The 15,472-nt window shown below is 39.2% G+C and overlaps 1 protein-coding gene across 2 annotated transcripts in view; it reads left to right on the top strand.

Annotated features, from left to right (window-relative positions):
- TENM2 (teneurin transmembrane protein 2) overlaps nucleotides 1-15,472 on the top strand; it is a 614,809-nt gene that overhangs the window by 576,466 nt on the left and 22,871 nt on the right. The window contains exons 16-22 of one of the 2 annotated variants that reach the window (XM_042880629.1): nucleotides 2,278-2,488; nucleotides 4,652-4,771; nucleotides 6,274-6,535; nucleotides 7,269-7,536; nucleotides 8,666-8,809; nucleotides 10,374-10,623; nucleotides 13,357-13,377. In XM_042880629.1, coding sequence (XP_042736563.1) covers nucleotides 2,278-2,488; nucleotides 4,652-4,771; nucleotides 6,274-6,535; nucleotides 7,269-7,536; nucleotides 8,666-8,809; nucleotides 10,374-10,623; nucleotides 13,357-13,377 — 1,276 coding nt within the window. The remainder of the gene's footprint in view (nucleotides 1-2,277; nucleotides 2,489-4,651; nucleotides 4,772-6,273; nucleotides 6,536-7,268; nucleotides 7,537-8,665; nucleotides 8,810-10,373; nucleotides 10,624-13,356; nucleotides 13,378-15,472) is intronic. The other variant, XM_042880628.1, reaches the window with a different exon arrangement.

Below are 15,472 nucleotides of genomic sequence, written 5' to 3'. Positions count from 1 at the left end.
AAAGGCATTACTGAAGGTTTTTCAGTGTATGAAGGAGGTTTCTCACACTGAGACTCACCTTGAGAAAGTTTGCAGCAATATATTTAAAATGGGATAATGACCCAAACAAGTAGATCATGTGTATATTTACGTTATAATACATGAAATATTCCTCTAAGTATATGAAATTGTGCAAGTATGAATTCCCATAATGCATGAAAACCTTCCTGCGTGAAACAGCTCACGTGCAGGTTTCTCCCTGGTATGGAATGGAGATGTTTTTAGCCTCCCAGGTCCTGAACTGGCAATTCAAAGCAGTGTGATTGCCTGCTTGATTGTTTGTGAGATAACAGTAAGATTGGCAGTGACAGGGTAATTTACTGAAGATTGCAATGTCAGGCTATATCCAAGGGGGCTTGCTAGCATAAAGATGTGATTCTCATGACTGACAGGACACTGAGATTGATATGGCAATTGAAAGTTCATGGTGTCGTCAGAAGTGTTCGGTCACAGCAGCCCATAATCTGCTGCGTGATGAGGTCATTACAGACATAACACACTCACCTATAATAACAGGTGTAGCAAAAATACGATGCAGCTGTAACAGCTAAATGTAAATTTGTCAGAAAGAGTAATTTATATCCTCTATTTTGTTTCTGCTGTTACTGCTGATAGGATTCTCTTCACTGAGAGTCGTCTGAATAAAAGAACTGAGTGGACTAAATAGTGGACAGCTTTAAGTTCATAGTTTTAGAAGTGCCACAAACCAAGAAAAGAGAAGAATGGCAAGAAAAAAATTCTCAGAGCTTAACAGAGAAATCGCCCTGAGTTATAATCTGAGGCTGATGGGGTCTTCACAACGATTGCATACAACAGGGGGAAAACAGACTGCAGCAAAATAAAAATAAAGATATGTACCGCCATGTTGGAAGGGATTTCAAGATGAATGGGGCTCCTAATGTGAATAGGCGACTGACCTTAAAGAAATCTATAGCTTTTACAACAAGATAGTTTGTCTAACTTAAGTTTCCTTAGTGGGCTGAATGAAAAAATTGTCAGTATACCTTGGCAATTTTGTTCTTAAATCAGAATCAGTTGTTTCGGGCACAAACAATCTGCTGGAAATTCGGGTTAATTGTAAAATAAGAAAGTTTCTTATAGCTGATTGTTGTTTTTTTCCCCTTCCAGTTGTCACTCTAATGTAGTGCTGGTCTGCTTGGAAGATCTTGAAAATAAATGAGTTGTGATCTTTCTCTAATCTACATCTGTCAGCTGACCTTCTGGAATGGTTTTTCTTGTGTCTGTGATGCACTGCGTGCCCGGGCTGTATCTGGACTCAGCAAATGAGACTGATGTGCCTTGCAGTGTCTCTGAAAGTTTACAGACTTGCAGATTGGATGCCTGATTTTTGTGATTTCTCAAAAGTAGATGAATGAATGTTTCTAAATTCTCACAGATAATAATACTTCAAAGTAAACAGTTATTAATTTACTAAGCTATTAAGTAGAACCCCATTAAGAGAAAACATTTAATTTAAATAATGACACAAAGGGAAGGGATGATGCTGGAATTTGTTACCATATGTGATAAAAATAATTTTGATTCATCTGCCTATGCAGATTGGTATCCCTATTCAGGATTGCATTTCAGTTCCCAGTGGTTAGATTATAATTATTTTTAAAAATATTTCTTAACAAATATTCTTCATGGACAAAGTAATGTGTACTATGATGGCTGAGCCCACTGGTTTTGTGGCTGATACCCCAAGCACATGGCCAAGTTCTCATTCAGATATTTATGAGAGGTGAGTTGTAGCAGAATTCCCTATAAATTACCAAAGTGGGTGCAGCATAATTTTTGTTTTCATTAGGCAAGGATAACAATAACTTGTTTCTCCTTCCCTCATCTCCCAAGATGGAACAAATGAAATTAAATGTCATAATTCCTAGGCCAGCAAGTAAATCAAAAACTTTGTAAAGCAATCATTTGCAGAGATTAAAAAAAAATCCTTTACTCCTTCCACTATTCATTTTTCCTTATTTCGACTCTTAATGGATTTCTTTGGGCTTGATTCTCCTCTAACTCAGGTGTAAATTAACTTTAATGATGTTTAACTAATATACTTTATGGAAGTCTCATCTCTGTTGTATTTCTGGTTCAGTTACCAGTTTTCTGGCACAGAGATGCTATGAAGGGTGTGCATTAACTTTTTCTCCCAGTGACTTGAGATGTCCATTAGATTTTTTTGCTTGATAGCACTGTGCAGCTGAATGAATCTTGATGATTCTTGCCTTTCAGATGGCTTGGTTGACTGCCTAGACCCAGATTGCTGCCTCCAGTCTACTTGTCAAAACAGCCTGCTCTGCCGGGGTTCCCGTGATCCTCTTGACATCATACAACAGAGCCATTCTGGTTCACCAGCTGTGAAGTCATTCTATGATCGAATCAAGCTCTTAGTGGGGAAGGACAGCACTCATATCATTCCAGGAGAAAATCCCTTCAACAGCAGGTAGCAAGCTATAAATATGACATTTCATCTATGTGGTTGCACTGTATGGGAAAATTTCCCCCAGAGCTTTTGTTCATCTTTTTACATGAGATGCTGCTTTCAGGTTCTTCCTGTGTTTCCATCTCAGCAATCAATTCCATTGAGGGTACTCTGTTGCAATTTATATTATTGCTTTTGTTTCATAATACTTGAGTTTTATTTGCATTTTAACACACTGGCAACATCTAGAAGCAGGTTTCTTCCACTCAGCAAGAGCTGCTGAGCTTTATCATTTATAAAGACTGCAGTGTACAAGAATGGAAAGTGCACTCTTGTTGTGAGTTTGAAGAGATCTAAATAATGCTATAATATAGTCTTAATTGTAATTACTAACAAAATTAAATTTAATTAAAAAAAAAAAAAAAAACAGCTGAAAACACCCATCTTACTTAATTTCAAGCAGTTAACTTAGAAATAATCAAGCTATTCATGTATGAATGTTCTAAGAATTACAAATCTAGCCTGAACAGGAGCTGGCTACTTCAGAGCTGAGACTCTTTTGAAAAAATCCTGTTAGAAATTTTAAATTCATTAAGTTTTTAGTGTCCTGAGTTGCAGGGGTCTCAGTTCTGTTTTATTTGCACCTCACATATTTTAGTATCTCCTTACATGTGGCCTCTTAAAAGACTACAAAAAAATTCTGTGGTATACATTACTATAAATGAACACAGTGCTTCATACAAGTGTGGATAGTACAGTTAGAAATAGACATCAGAGCATCCTGAGCATTTCAGAATAACAGAAGAGGCCTGAAAACAACCCTGGTATTACTGGTGGAAATGAATATGTACCTCTGATATGTACACCACTTTAGAAATACATGAATAGGGGATAATGCAGGCCTTCCAGCTGTCCCAAAACTGAACTAAATTTGTCCATTTTTGGCAAAACACAAACCACTTCAATCCCCTCATCCCACAGGTTGGCCAGGGTCCAGGAATCTTTGCTGTCAGGTCTCTGTTTCTGTCGGTGTGCCTGAAGCCTGCTAAGGGTTGTGCGCAGCTCCAGCCCTGCCAGCGCAAAGCCGGCTTGGAAATGGGCCTTTTTGTTTTCTGTCTCTGTATAGCTACCAGTCAGAGGTGGTGGACTATGCCAGAAGTGCCTAGTGCTAGTTAGTATAGAATACTTTACACCTGCAAAGCTCAGTGCTGTGGTCCTTCTTGCAAGGCGCTTCTCCTTTTCATCTCTTTTTCTCGTGCATCTTCCTTTTCTCACCAAGCTGCCTCTGTCAGGATTGGGAAGTGGGAGGAAGGGAGCCAGGAGAAGGAGTATCCTCTCCAGCTATGAGAGCAGGGAGAAAGGCAGGAAGAGGCAACTGTGCCAGGGAGCAGCAGAGCAGGGAGGAGTGGGGCTGCTGTTTCCAGGAGGCTGGAATCCAGCAGTATGTGCCTGCTGCATGCTCTCCAGCAGCGAAGTGCTCTCAAAAGAGAAGAAGTCTGACTGTGCCCAATTGTACAGGAATGGGCAGTCTTCATTCCCTTTAGTTTAAGCAAAGTGGGTAGCCTGGTGGCTAAGAAAACCATTTATTCTGCCGGTGCATAAAGCGGGCCTTGTGTCAAATCCCTTCTGCAACTGACAAAGTGAAAAGCAAGGATTACAGATCAGGAAGCAGTGCACAGTGTACAGAGGTCAGTCACTCCCTAAGATGAAGGTTCATGGACCGTAATTTGGAAAATCATTTGTATAAAATGGAGATACATTCATTACACCATATTTTTAAAGTGTACGAGGCGTCCACAGATGGTGTTGTAGCCAGGCAGGGTATTCTGAAAAGTGATGGGTCATCACTGCTCTGGGACTTCAGGGTCACAGCTCTGGTTCAGCTGAATGTGAGGTGGCAAAGCCTCTGCAAGGCCTCATTAGACAGTTGCATCTGAGGTACAACCCAAGGGAAGGCATCAAGTCCGATTCCATCTTTACAAGCCTCAACGCATAGGTACACATTTTCTTCATTTAAGTAAACAGAGAGAGCTGGGTGATCCTGTACTATCTTCAGGTTCTAATAAACCTTGAAGCAAATTGAATTTAGAGTAAATGAAGCACATGTGTTCCACCGCTCGGTTTATAAAGACTGTAAATGTTTTCATAACTAACTTTATTACCTTTCATTATTTTCTTTTCAAGTCTTGTGTCTCTTATAAGAGGCCAAGTGGTGACTACAGATGGAACGCCTCTAGTTGGGGTCAACGTGTCCTTTGTCAAGTATCCAAAGTATGGCTATACCATCACTCGTCAGGATGGCATGTGAGTTTGCTTCTTTCATTGAGTACCTATTATTTTATGTAGTATCTCTGCTGATTAACAGATGGTGCAATCTATTGGAGCCATGTGGTACCATGCATTTCATTCCTCCCAGGGCAAAGAGCTAATAAGTAAACACAAAAGTAATTTTTCACATGGCATTTTGAATGCTAAATGAAAGTAAATATGAAAAGGCTGACTTCTGATAATGATGTGTTAGCAGTCACACTCACTTCAAATAAATTGCTCTGTATCTATGAAAACATTTGTGGACTACAGTAATACCCAGCTGAGAGCAGAAATATTTTAGCTTAAAATGCAAGGCAGAAGAATGCTGCTGGGGAAAAAGGAAAGAAGAAAAGTTGCATCATTTTAGTATAATATATTTTGTTAAAAGTCCCTGTCTGTCTCTCTCTCTCTCTCTTTTTGAAGATCTGCTAGATTTTGAGTTTCTTCAGGGGTAGAATATGCTCAAAAGATTCTAATTGACTGTATTTAGACATTCTCCTGCTGTGCAAAGATGAGCTTTTTCCCCTTTGTATCATTTGATTTGAAATGCACACAATTTCAGAAAAATAAAAACTGACGTGTCGTGGTTTATCTGGCTTACTGGCTGTGGTAACTAAAACAGTATGTTTACAACACATACATTGTAAACGTTTGCCATTTTTTCTTTCATACAAAGAGTTGAATTACTTAATATGAATCAGTTGAACTACAGACTATTTCACGTCCACATTCCAGAGTATTTTAGTGTTAGAATTACAGCATAACATTATTGATTTCAGTGGTTTAATGCAACATCAGTATGTGTGCTGAACTCATATTTAGATCTAAATAAATTATCTAAATCATTGAGTAATTTGTTACATTACTATTTACACGAAACAGCTGATAATCAGTTCTGTTGTCAGAACAACCTTGAATTATTTCATGCCTTTAGGAAAGATTTCAGAACTCCTGCAGAGCTCCACGTTTCTGCTGTGATTTTGCAGAGGCTTGGGAGTAAATATCTAATCTCTATGAAAAATGATAGAAACAGTAATTCTGGATACAGTAATTCTTATCACATTTGTTGAACAGAAACAGCTAAAGTTTTCATTATTATTCTTACTGCCATCCGTCTCATTGCTTTTCTTGATGGACAGCATCTGTTAGGAAAGGAATAATTCAGTGCCCAGCCCAGTGTTAACTTGTTTTCACTGCTGGTTCTACGGATATGGGGGACATGCAGTAATAAATGTACTGGTTTGTTCTTTTTTTGGAAATTATTTTAATGCAGATTTTGTAATGTATCAGAACATTTGTCCAGATGGCTACAAATTGCTGCTTGCCTTGACTGTGTTTCAGTCGGTCATTTTGCTGCCAGAGATTCACATCCAATGACAGATAATTTGAAACAGGACACTTAAAACATATATATTGCTGTGACATTCTGTTAGCCAAGATTGTTATTACTTGGATCATTCAGTCTCATTGCCTCTAAAGCCTGCCTGTTTTTTTAGGTTTGACTTGGTTGCGAATGGTGGATCATCCCTAACTTTGCACTTTGAACGGGCCCCATTTATGACTCAGGAAAGAACAGTATGGCTGCCTTGGAACAGCTTCTATGCCATGGACACACTTGTAATGAAGACAGAGGAGAACTCCATTCCCAGCTGTGATCTCAGTGGCTTTGTCAGACCTGATCCAGTCATCATTTCATCACCACTGTCAACTTTCTTCAGTGATGCTCCTGGCCGAAATCCCATTGTACCAGAAACCCAGGTAAGAACAGAGGGAAAGATACAGAAATTGGTGGTCAGGTGCTACTGTTGACATAAGCGCTTGCCACAACCACCATTTGTCTCCTGGAGTTGCTACAGCAAAAAGCTCTGTAGAGTTGCATTCATTCTGACAGATAACAAGTTTTCTAATGAAGACTGTAGTAGATATCCTATGTTTTTGTCACCCAGACTCGTTTGTCTTTGACTACCTTGCACCTTCTCATTATCGCACAGTATATTTCTGTATTTCAATTGAAAACTTACATGTTTCAAGAGAATTTTACAGAGGCTTTGCTGTATGCTATTAAGCACAGTCCCAATTTCTTGTATGCTGTTTAGGACAAAGGAAAACTTCAGTTGTTTTCACTTCTCTACTCAGTTAATATTCACTTTGTATGAATTGCTAGTAGAAATTGCAGGTTCCTTTAGCTGTATCTTCTTCTATTCCCCTTGCACATAACTTACAGTAAAACTGTTTGTTCTTATTTTGCTGTTGCAGTGGATTCTTACAAATAAATGTGTTTGCAGACAGCAAATAATATTTTCACCAGAAACATCAGCTGAACTCTGTCACTGCATTGAGTTGAAGATACTCATTACCAGTAGTAGAAAGTCATTAGGTCATAGGAATATTATTAGCTTAGAATAGTATCTGCTATTCTAAGAAAACAAAAAATTAAAAAAAAAAGGCACCAAAGCAGTAATGTAAAATGTTTGATCTTTTTCATATTCAGGTTCTTCATGAAGAAATGGAGATCCCCGGCACAAGTATAAAGCTGATCTACCTGAGTTCCCGTACTGCTGGATATAAATCCTTACTTAAGATCATCATGACTCAGTCACTTGTGCCACTGAATCTAATCAAAGTTCATTTGATGGTAGCAGTAGAAGGGCATCTATTTCAAAAATCATTTCAGGCATCCCCCAACTTGGCTTATACATTTATCTGGGACAAAACAGATGCATATGGTCAGAAGGTTTATGGGTTGTCAGATGCTGTAGGTAAGTCAGTATATACAAGCTCAGTAGCTTTCCAAACACTTACAATTTTGTGTAAGAAAGCTGCAAAGATTTTCTGTGAGAAGCAGATATAAACTAAGCAGTTCTTGTCTTCCTTACACATTTTACTCGTGCATCATGTTCCTTTTATGTATTGAGGAGCACATTCAGAGGGTCCAGGCTACCACTGTGTCTTTGTTGCCTAAACAGCAGCTCACTTAGAAGTTTTAGATCAGCCAATGGAATAAGCTGGTCGCAGGGACTGAGGTGAAATGTAGTCTATCGCTGTGCCTTTATTTTCTTTCAGTTAACAAATAAATCTTGTGTTTCAAGTGACTGGCATTCTCCAGTGCTTTTGGCATCTCCTGCATGCTATTATTACAGCCTCTTGTAGAATATTTGAAATGAAATAGTTCTCCTAATGTTGTTCAATCTAGCAGTACTACAGCTCCTTTTAGTTCCTTTATTTATAGATCTTGGTTCTAGTGGGTGGGAAAATGGGTGAACATCACAATGTTTATAAGTTTTCATTTTCGTTTGAATATTGAGAAAGATTTTGCTGTACCGCTGCTAAAAATGTGTATTGGAGTTGTGCCAACGTAGAATGAAAAATTTGCTTAAATCGTTGTTCTCCATATTTTTCTAAAATCTTTTTTGCTACAGTTTCTTTCTTATATTCTTGCATGAAATATTGCTTTCCTGAGTAATGCTTACAATGTCTGTGAGTGCTTGAAGCACACAGTTGTCACTGCTCCTTGGTGTATGGTGTGGAAAATGAACACAATACACGCTGTGAACATCCGGCAAATTAAGAATTCGATCTTGTCCTGTTATCTGATGGGAGAATGTTATTAGTATCATTTTTTTAATTCTGTTTCCAAAGCGGTCACTTCCCAAAGCCAGCTGTTCAATAAAAGGGATCTGCTCCCTGCAGAGTACGTGTGAATGCTTAAAATTTGTGTTTAGTGAAAGATCTGAATTTAATATTGTAGATGAAAAGAGGGAAATGTAATCACGTCATCTTTTTGAGGTTACTGGGGACTGGAATGATGGCCCATTGAATGTGCCTTGGACATTTAATTCAGTGTTCAGCAGGTATATGAGATTTTTTTATTTTTTCATTTTTTTTCAGTTTCTGTGGGTTTTGAATATGAGACTTGTCCCAGTTTGATTCTGTGGGAGAAAAGGACCGCGCTACTGCAAGGATTTGAACTAGATCCTTCAAATCTAGGAGGATGGTCTTTGGATAAACACCATGTACTTAATGTCAAGAGTGGTAAGTCAGTTAGTTCCACATGTTTTCTGGGCTATATGGAGTTCTGACTGTGAATGCTTCTTGTTTATATTATCTTTACCCTTTGAAAAATGCAATTTCTTCACTCTTTTTGTTTCATCTTTAGCTTAGTAAGGAATGGGACATTTTAATTGTCAGAAAAGTTCTGTATAATTTCAACAGATTTTTTACCCTCCTGCCAAGCATTGTTTTCTAGAAGTCCAGATCTTCATCCTCTGTTCAGTTGTTCATTTATTCCCCTGTAATTAGTTTCTGTCTTCCTTCCGTGTTCTTTTTATGTTAACCATATCCATTCCCAGTCCTCTTTGTTTGTCCTTTTCCATTATAATCTGAGGTAGGGTTTCAAAGGAGTACGAGACTCTTGTTAAGATACTGATTCTCGTCTTTTCCTTTGGACACCTGTTGTGGTTTTTTTCCTCACTTTAAGTATCCTAAAATGAGTATTCTTAGACGTCACATTTTCTCAAAGACTGCTAAGGAGTTGAATGCTTGGTAATACACATTTTGTTTCATTCCTGTAGAGGGTTTTCTGCAGCTTTCCTGCTCTTTCTTGCAGGAATGCTCTGCATCAGCAACTTGCACAATATATTATTGTCCAAGAAATCTGAAGGAGCATTCAGAACAAGCAAGATCAGGCTATTCAAACACATTTATAAGTGCAGCAGATCAAATGCTTCTGAGATGGCCATTCAGATAGAGCATGATATTCACTGGCGACAACAGTAATGGCAGCTATACTTGTCCCTGGGGAGCCAGTTACTTTATGTTAAGAGTCACACAGCAGTATTTCCAAAGGAGCAATAAATGCGGCTAACTGTTTCCAGCCAGATTTCTATAATCTTTGACGACACTGAAAATGCCCATTTTGACAGAATGCACTCCTTTCTTGGAACAGATATGTACTTTTAGAATAATATGTTTAAAAGAGAAAACCCATCTTAAAGGCCTTTCTGGAAACCTAATAAGGAACTTACCACTAGCTCCCCTCTTGTCTTTCATTAGTGATCATAGGAGCTCTTCCAGGAGTTGCGTCTTTAATTTTCTGCACTTTCCTCTTTTCTGTCATCTCCATTTGTGCACGGAAAAACTGAGAGGTGGACAGAGAAGAGTAAAGTTAATAAAAATTCCAAACAAAATGCAACACAAGAAACCGGACTCAGAGGATCAGGGTGCACTAACAAGTGTGTATGTCCTCTGTGCTGTTTGCTTCCTCACTCCATAGTTATTAAAACTGCCTGAACCACTGTGCCACCCTGTAGGGATGTAGGATGACATTTTCTTTCATAATGAAGACCAAAGTACTGTGGGTTTAAGCTTGGATTTGTGTTTGTAGCTGTATATGTGTGTGTTTTTAACAGAGAATCCTCATTACACCTTTATTGTTTACTCCTGCAGACCTATTTCACTGTTTTTGCACTGCTGGAGAACCAAGCATTGAAATCATATCACTGTTCAGACCTTAACAGCAGCTGCTGAAAGGAGAACTACCTGAAGTCACCTGTAACAAATGACTGTAATAACCACTTCTCCTCCTGTCTGTTATTAGGTATATTGCACAAAGGCAATGGAGAAAATCAGTTTCTAAATCAGCAGCCAGCTGTGATAACCAGCATTATGGGGAATGGGCGCCGAAGAAGCATATCCTGTCCTAGCTGCAATGGTCTTGCAGAAGGAAATAAGCTTTTGGCCCCTGTAGCACTGGCAGTGGGAATTGATGGAAGTCTCTTTGTTGGAGATTTTAATTACATTCGGCGTATCTTCCCATCCAGGAATGTTACTAGCATACTGGAGCTGAGGTAGGTGTTGGGACTCCGATTCCGTAGCCTGTGCTTAAATCAGCCTTTACCATTGTTTTTATAATTTTGTAAAACATTATCACTGTCAACCTATTCAAATTCCAGTGGAGAAATGGGGCACAGAAATGCAGAGTTCAAAGTCTATAGCTAATCAGAGCAATGCTTATAGGGAAGGATGAAAAAACCATAGTGCACACCATCTTACTCTCTCCTGGTGGTGATTATTTGAACACAGTCTTCTTTCATTTGTGTATGTAATTTAGTTTTATTTGAAAAATGCAGAACTGACTGCCCTTAGGTATTGAGCCACAGTGATAAATAAAGAATTAACACTCTTAGGAGATTAGAAAGGAGGTTTTCACATCAATGATTTTGAGATCCACTTTCCCACTTCTTTCCCTTTCTTGTAGGTTTAGTTCTGTAGGTTGGCTAGTACAGTAGAAGTTGACATACAGAGTCACTTTGCACCATCAGAATTCTTTCTAAAATCATATCTCTATTCCTCTCAAAACATTGAGATTTTGGCACTTTTCAGGGAGGGCATGAGTGTAGAGTGTACCACTTCACCCATTTCTGTTTCATCTCCTTTTTTCGTTCCTCTGGTAGAAGGAAGAGCTATTGCTTCCAACCATAACTCATGTAACTGTTCTTTATTGTTGATACACTACTGAGTATTCGGCAGAAAGCAAATGAGAAGTGGCTTGCATTGGCTGTCCTCTGATACTTCTGCAACCCGCTCAGGCAGTAGGATCAGTGCTCTTGTAAATAACTGCAAAGCACATTGATTGGATTTAAGTCATTAGCCTTTTTTTTTTTTTTTTAATAATATGAGCAATAACCAATACCTCTTCTTCTACTGTGCTTTTATTTTTTAATTAGTGGGGAAAAATGCAAAGTTAAAGAGCTGTTAGGGAACAGGAGGCCTAGCTCTATTTCACACCTCTCTCCCATTCATGTCATTCTGTTGATGTCCCTGTTGTGAATTCTGATTTATATAAGAGAAAAGAATCAGACTTGGGCCAAATCAACTCTGAGATCACTGACACCTGCCTACACACCATCAGGCTGACTTACTCTCCAGAGGTTTTAAAAAAGTACAGGTTAAAACAAGTAATAGATCATCCAGTGCTTTCTGATTGGCAGCTGGGGATGGACCACAAGAGGTAGCTGGTGTGGCTGTATGACCTGCTATAAACATTTCTATCAGCATACACTATAGTTCTGCATTACATAGAACATGCTGATGTTTGGGTTTTTTTTCAACTAGTCCAGTTCCGCCTAGCTGTCTGGTGAATATGACTACAGCATTATAGGTGAAGAGAAACATTTTCAAACTAGCATAGTTACTGGAAGGCATTTATGTCCATCTCACCTCCAAATGTCAGTCACTGACACAGTTTCTGAGCAGTTTCTGCAGGTCTGCAGCATTGCTAGTCTGAGAACTTTGGTTTCCACCTAGGCAGGAGACAGCTCAGACTTTTCAGAATGTGTGAGGGATTATAGGAAAGATATCAGTAAAGATGAAGATGCCTATCTTCCATTTCTGCTGTTGTCCATTTTCTCTTTTCTTTTATGAAAATCTGTTTTCCACAGTGTAGTTTCTTTAGCTTCTTCTACAACTATTAGCAATGAGCAGTGAATCTGTTACGTTTTGAGTACCTGTTGCACAGCTGCAAATGACTTGGCACCCAAGCTTTTAGGATCTATGGTGGTATTTTTACCCCTTGTAGAGAATTCGGTAGGGTCCATTCCAGCAATCATGTACAGAAGTAGTTGTGACTCAGTGGCCGTATTAAATTCTGACTCAAATGGCTTTAATCCCCCAGCTCTTAGGCATTTAGGTATAAACTGCAGTGAGTCTGCAGCAAGTATCAAATATAACATGCAAATAGTGCTTTCATAACTATTTCAACAAAGTATATTCAACAATGAACATTGGTACTGCCAGCTGGGGGCTGTGCCTTGAGTTCTGCAGGAGTCATGCACCTTGCTCCTTTTTTCAAAGTGTATTCCTAAAAAGAAATGATAAACACAGTGCAGCACTGTGGTGTGGAGAATGTATTGACTTCCTGGAAGCAAAAGATTCTTTTGGCTTGTTTCTAGAAAGTAGACTAGGCATCAGTTAATGCTACGTATCTCCTTTGTACAGTATTTTACTGCTCACTTAAAAGATTTGGTTTTTTTAACCTAATATTTGCTTTGATTGACTTAAATAGAATCTAGATAAGATGCTATAAAGTCTCATCCAAACTTGTCTTAAGTGCTTTTTTAGAGTCTGGGGGAATAGAAAAAAAACCTGTGTAATAGAAATTTGTTTAGAAATAGCCTGCTAGAAAACTGTTTTGAGGAAAGAAGTTGCCCATAGCTGGCAGACAATATCCTAATCCCCGTGCTTCCCCATTCCCACGTTTATATTAAGAAAACTGCCAGTTCCTCTCCCTCTCAGCCCACGAGCTGCGTATATTTCCATTTGAAAACTCTTCCAGTCCTCAAGAAAGCTTTCTGCAGCGTATATGGGGGTGGGGGATGAGGGAAGGGGTATCATACCAGGGAACTAGTTGGCAAGTGGATTCTTCAGGCATTCTTCATCTGTAAACAAAGATAAGGCTAGTGCTGAATAGAGGTACCTTCTCCTATGTCCTTTTGTAAAATAAAACAAATACTATGTTTGCTTTACCATCTATTCTTCAGCTAACTGTTTGTTCTTTTTCCTTCTGTTCCCTTTCTATAAAGAAATAAAGAGTTTAAACATAGGTAAGACATGAGCTCTTTCCCATATAATTTGATATGGTTTGTTTGCTTCATTGTGTTTGCTTTTTGTGTTGTGCTTCTTGTGTAATGTTATGTTCTTCATGTACCATATATAGAAACATTTTATGTGCTAATTGTGTGTTATGAATATGATAAGCATTAGCAATTACAAAATGTAGTCAAAAAAGCAACAAAACAAGTTATGACAGTAATTAGAAACTTATAGTAGAATGCAAGTATAATGAACCCCAAGCTAACTTCTACATAATCATTTCTCCCCGCTGTCTATAACTGGTCCAAATGGTTGAGACAAACTATGAGAGCAGTTCTGCAAATGCCAGAAAGTTTCACAAAAGCACCGATGACTGGAAATAGGTCAAAAATGCACTTTCTGGACATCAGCGACTCCCTGAACAACGTCCTTACTTATAAGTTAGTTTCTGTGTCGTTCACTGAATACATTCAACAGCTGGTTGTGTGAAATCACTAGAAGGAATCACTGTATGATTTACAAGGGAGGAGTTACATTTCTGGAGGAGTACAGATTTTTCCTCTTGCCTCACGTGAGCATTAGCCTTTCTGGATGGGAGCAGCAGAGCAGCATAGAAAATACTTACGCCTTCTTCAGTGCCATACGCCTTCACCCTGCATAATACCAAGGGCAAGAACAAGAGAAGCTGTTAAAAGTTCTTCCGTACTGTTCTGTCCATGACTTTTTTAAAGGTATTCTTTGGTATCCTTCCATTTCTGCTACGTAAGTTAGATACAGAAGATAGTCTGACTAAATAATGTAATTTCCTGTTCACAATGTGTTTTGGTATATGGAGTCTAACTCCACTGAATTCTTTTATTTAGATGAATTCACAATTTGCTAATGGTTATTGGTGATGCTGGAGGCTTCTCATTTGCAACTGTAAGCTTAGTTAATTCTTCAGGTGCGTAAAGATTTGCTCTGAGCAGCTTTTCTTTTTTGGTTATATTTCAAGAAAAGCTGTTGTAACACTGTTTATGCATGTATGAGAAGAGCAGCAACCAGGAGCTGGTGCTGCCTGTACTTGCTATCAGGCTCCAGGCTCCCTGGAAGATGAAGTAAGGTTGCAGATTGTAACTACTATGCACACTAGGGAAGACTGGAGGAAGAGAGGCTTCTGGGCAATATCAGATGTTATGGAAAGTATTTTAAAGCAAGGTATATTCCTTCATTTCCTATAATTCAAATAAAAGATTGAAATGGTGCTGAGAAAAAAGACGCAGAAGGTGTTTAGTTGCTTAGAGGCCAGTTTGAGAACTATGCACTGTTCATTTATAAAATACATCCCTGTTTGAGGTAATACTTTCTTCAGTTTTTCTGCGACTGTGGACTCACGCCCACCAGTTGTCTTGTGCCAGAATTGTTCAAATGTGTTTTGTGGAGCATCTTCCACTGCCTGTTCCCTTACCAGGCTCAGGAGCAAAAGTGAATAGGCAAGGCTAGCAGCTGCACTGAGTTTTGCCCTGCTCTGGAACAAAAGCTATCCGCCCCCACCCTGACAAAACTGCTCTGAGGGAGATGCCAGTACACAAATACAGGATGAGCCCCATGGTCACATCAGTGCCTGCAAGAGAGAAGAGGGAGATGAGCCCACATTCCACCGTTGCTCTTGACTGATTCCTACTTTGCACTGTGCTCATAGCAGCAGGACACACCTAAGACTAGCTGTGGGCAGAAGGGAGGCAGGGGCATGCTCATGGGAGGGCAGGCACAGGCTGGCAAAATCATATCTGAACAGTACAGAAACCTTTCCTGCAGCTTACAGGGCTGCAGCAAGGGTAGAGCAGCTCCCACAGACTCTGCTGAGAGCACCCCAGTCCAGGGGAGTGCCCTGCCTTAAGCAGGCAGAAGATAGGTAAGGGCATCTCCAGCCTGTACATGCCTCTTCCCATCTCAGCAACACATTCTGGAAAAGACAGGCAGAAAACATTAAGGATGACAACACAACAGGCCCTCAGCATCAGTGTGTAAGCACTGTCTGTTCTGCTGCTCTTGCAAGGCTTTGCCTTAAATTTGGGTGTCTTTGCAAAGTGATGTATGACACAGCACTAGTGTCACAGTGAAATT

The sequence above is a fragment of the Lagopus leucura genome, unplaced genomic scaffold, assembly GCF_019238085.1.
Source record: "Lagopus leucura isolate 7727_CA_CO unplaced genomic scaffold, USGS_WTPT01 Super-Scaffold_100027, whole genome shotgun sequence".
In the NCBI taxonomy this organism is placed as follows: Eukaryota; Metazoa; Chordata; class Aves; order Galliformes; family Phasianidae; genus Lagopus; species Lagopus leucura.
Note: the sequence above shows the minus strand (reverse complement) of the source record. Positions and strands in the feature narration are given on the sequence as shown.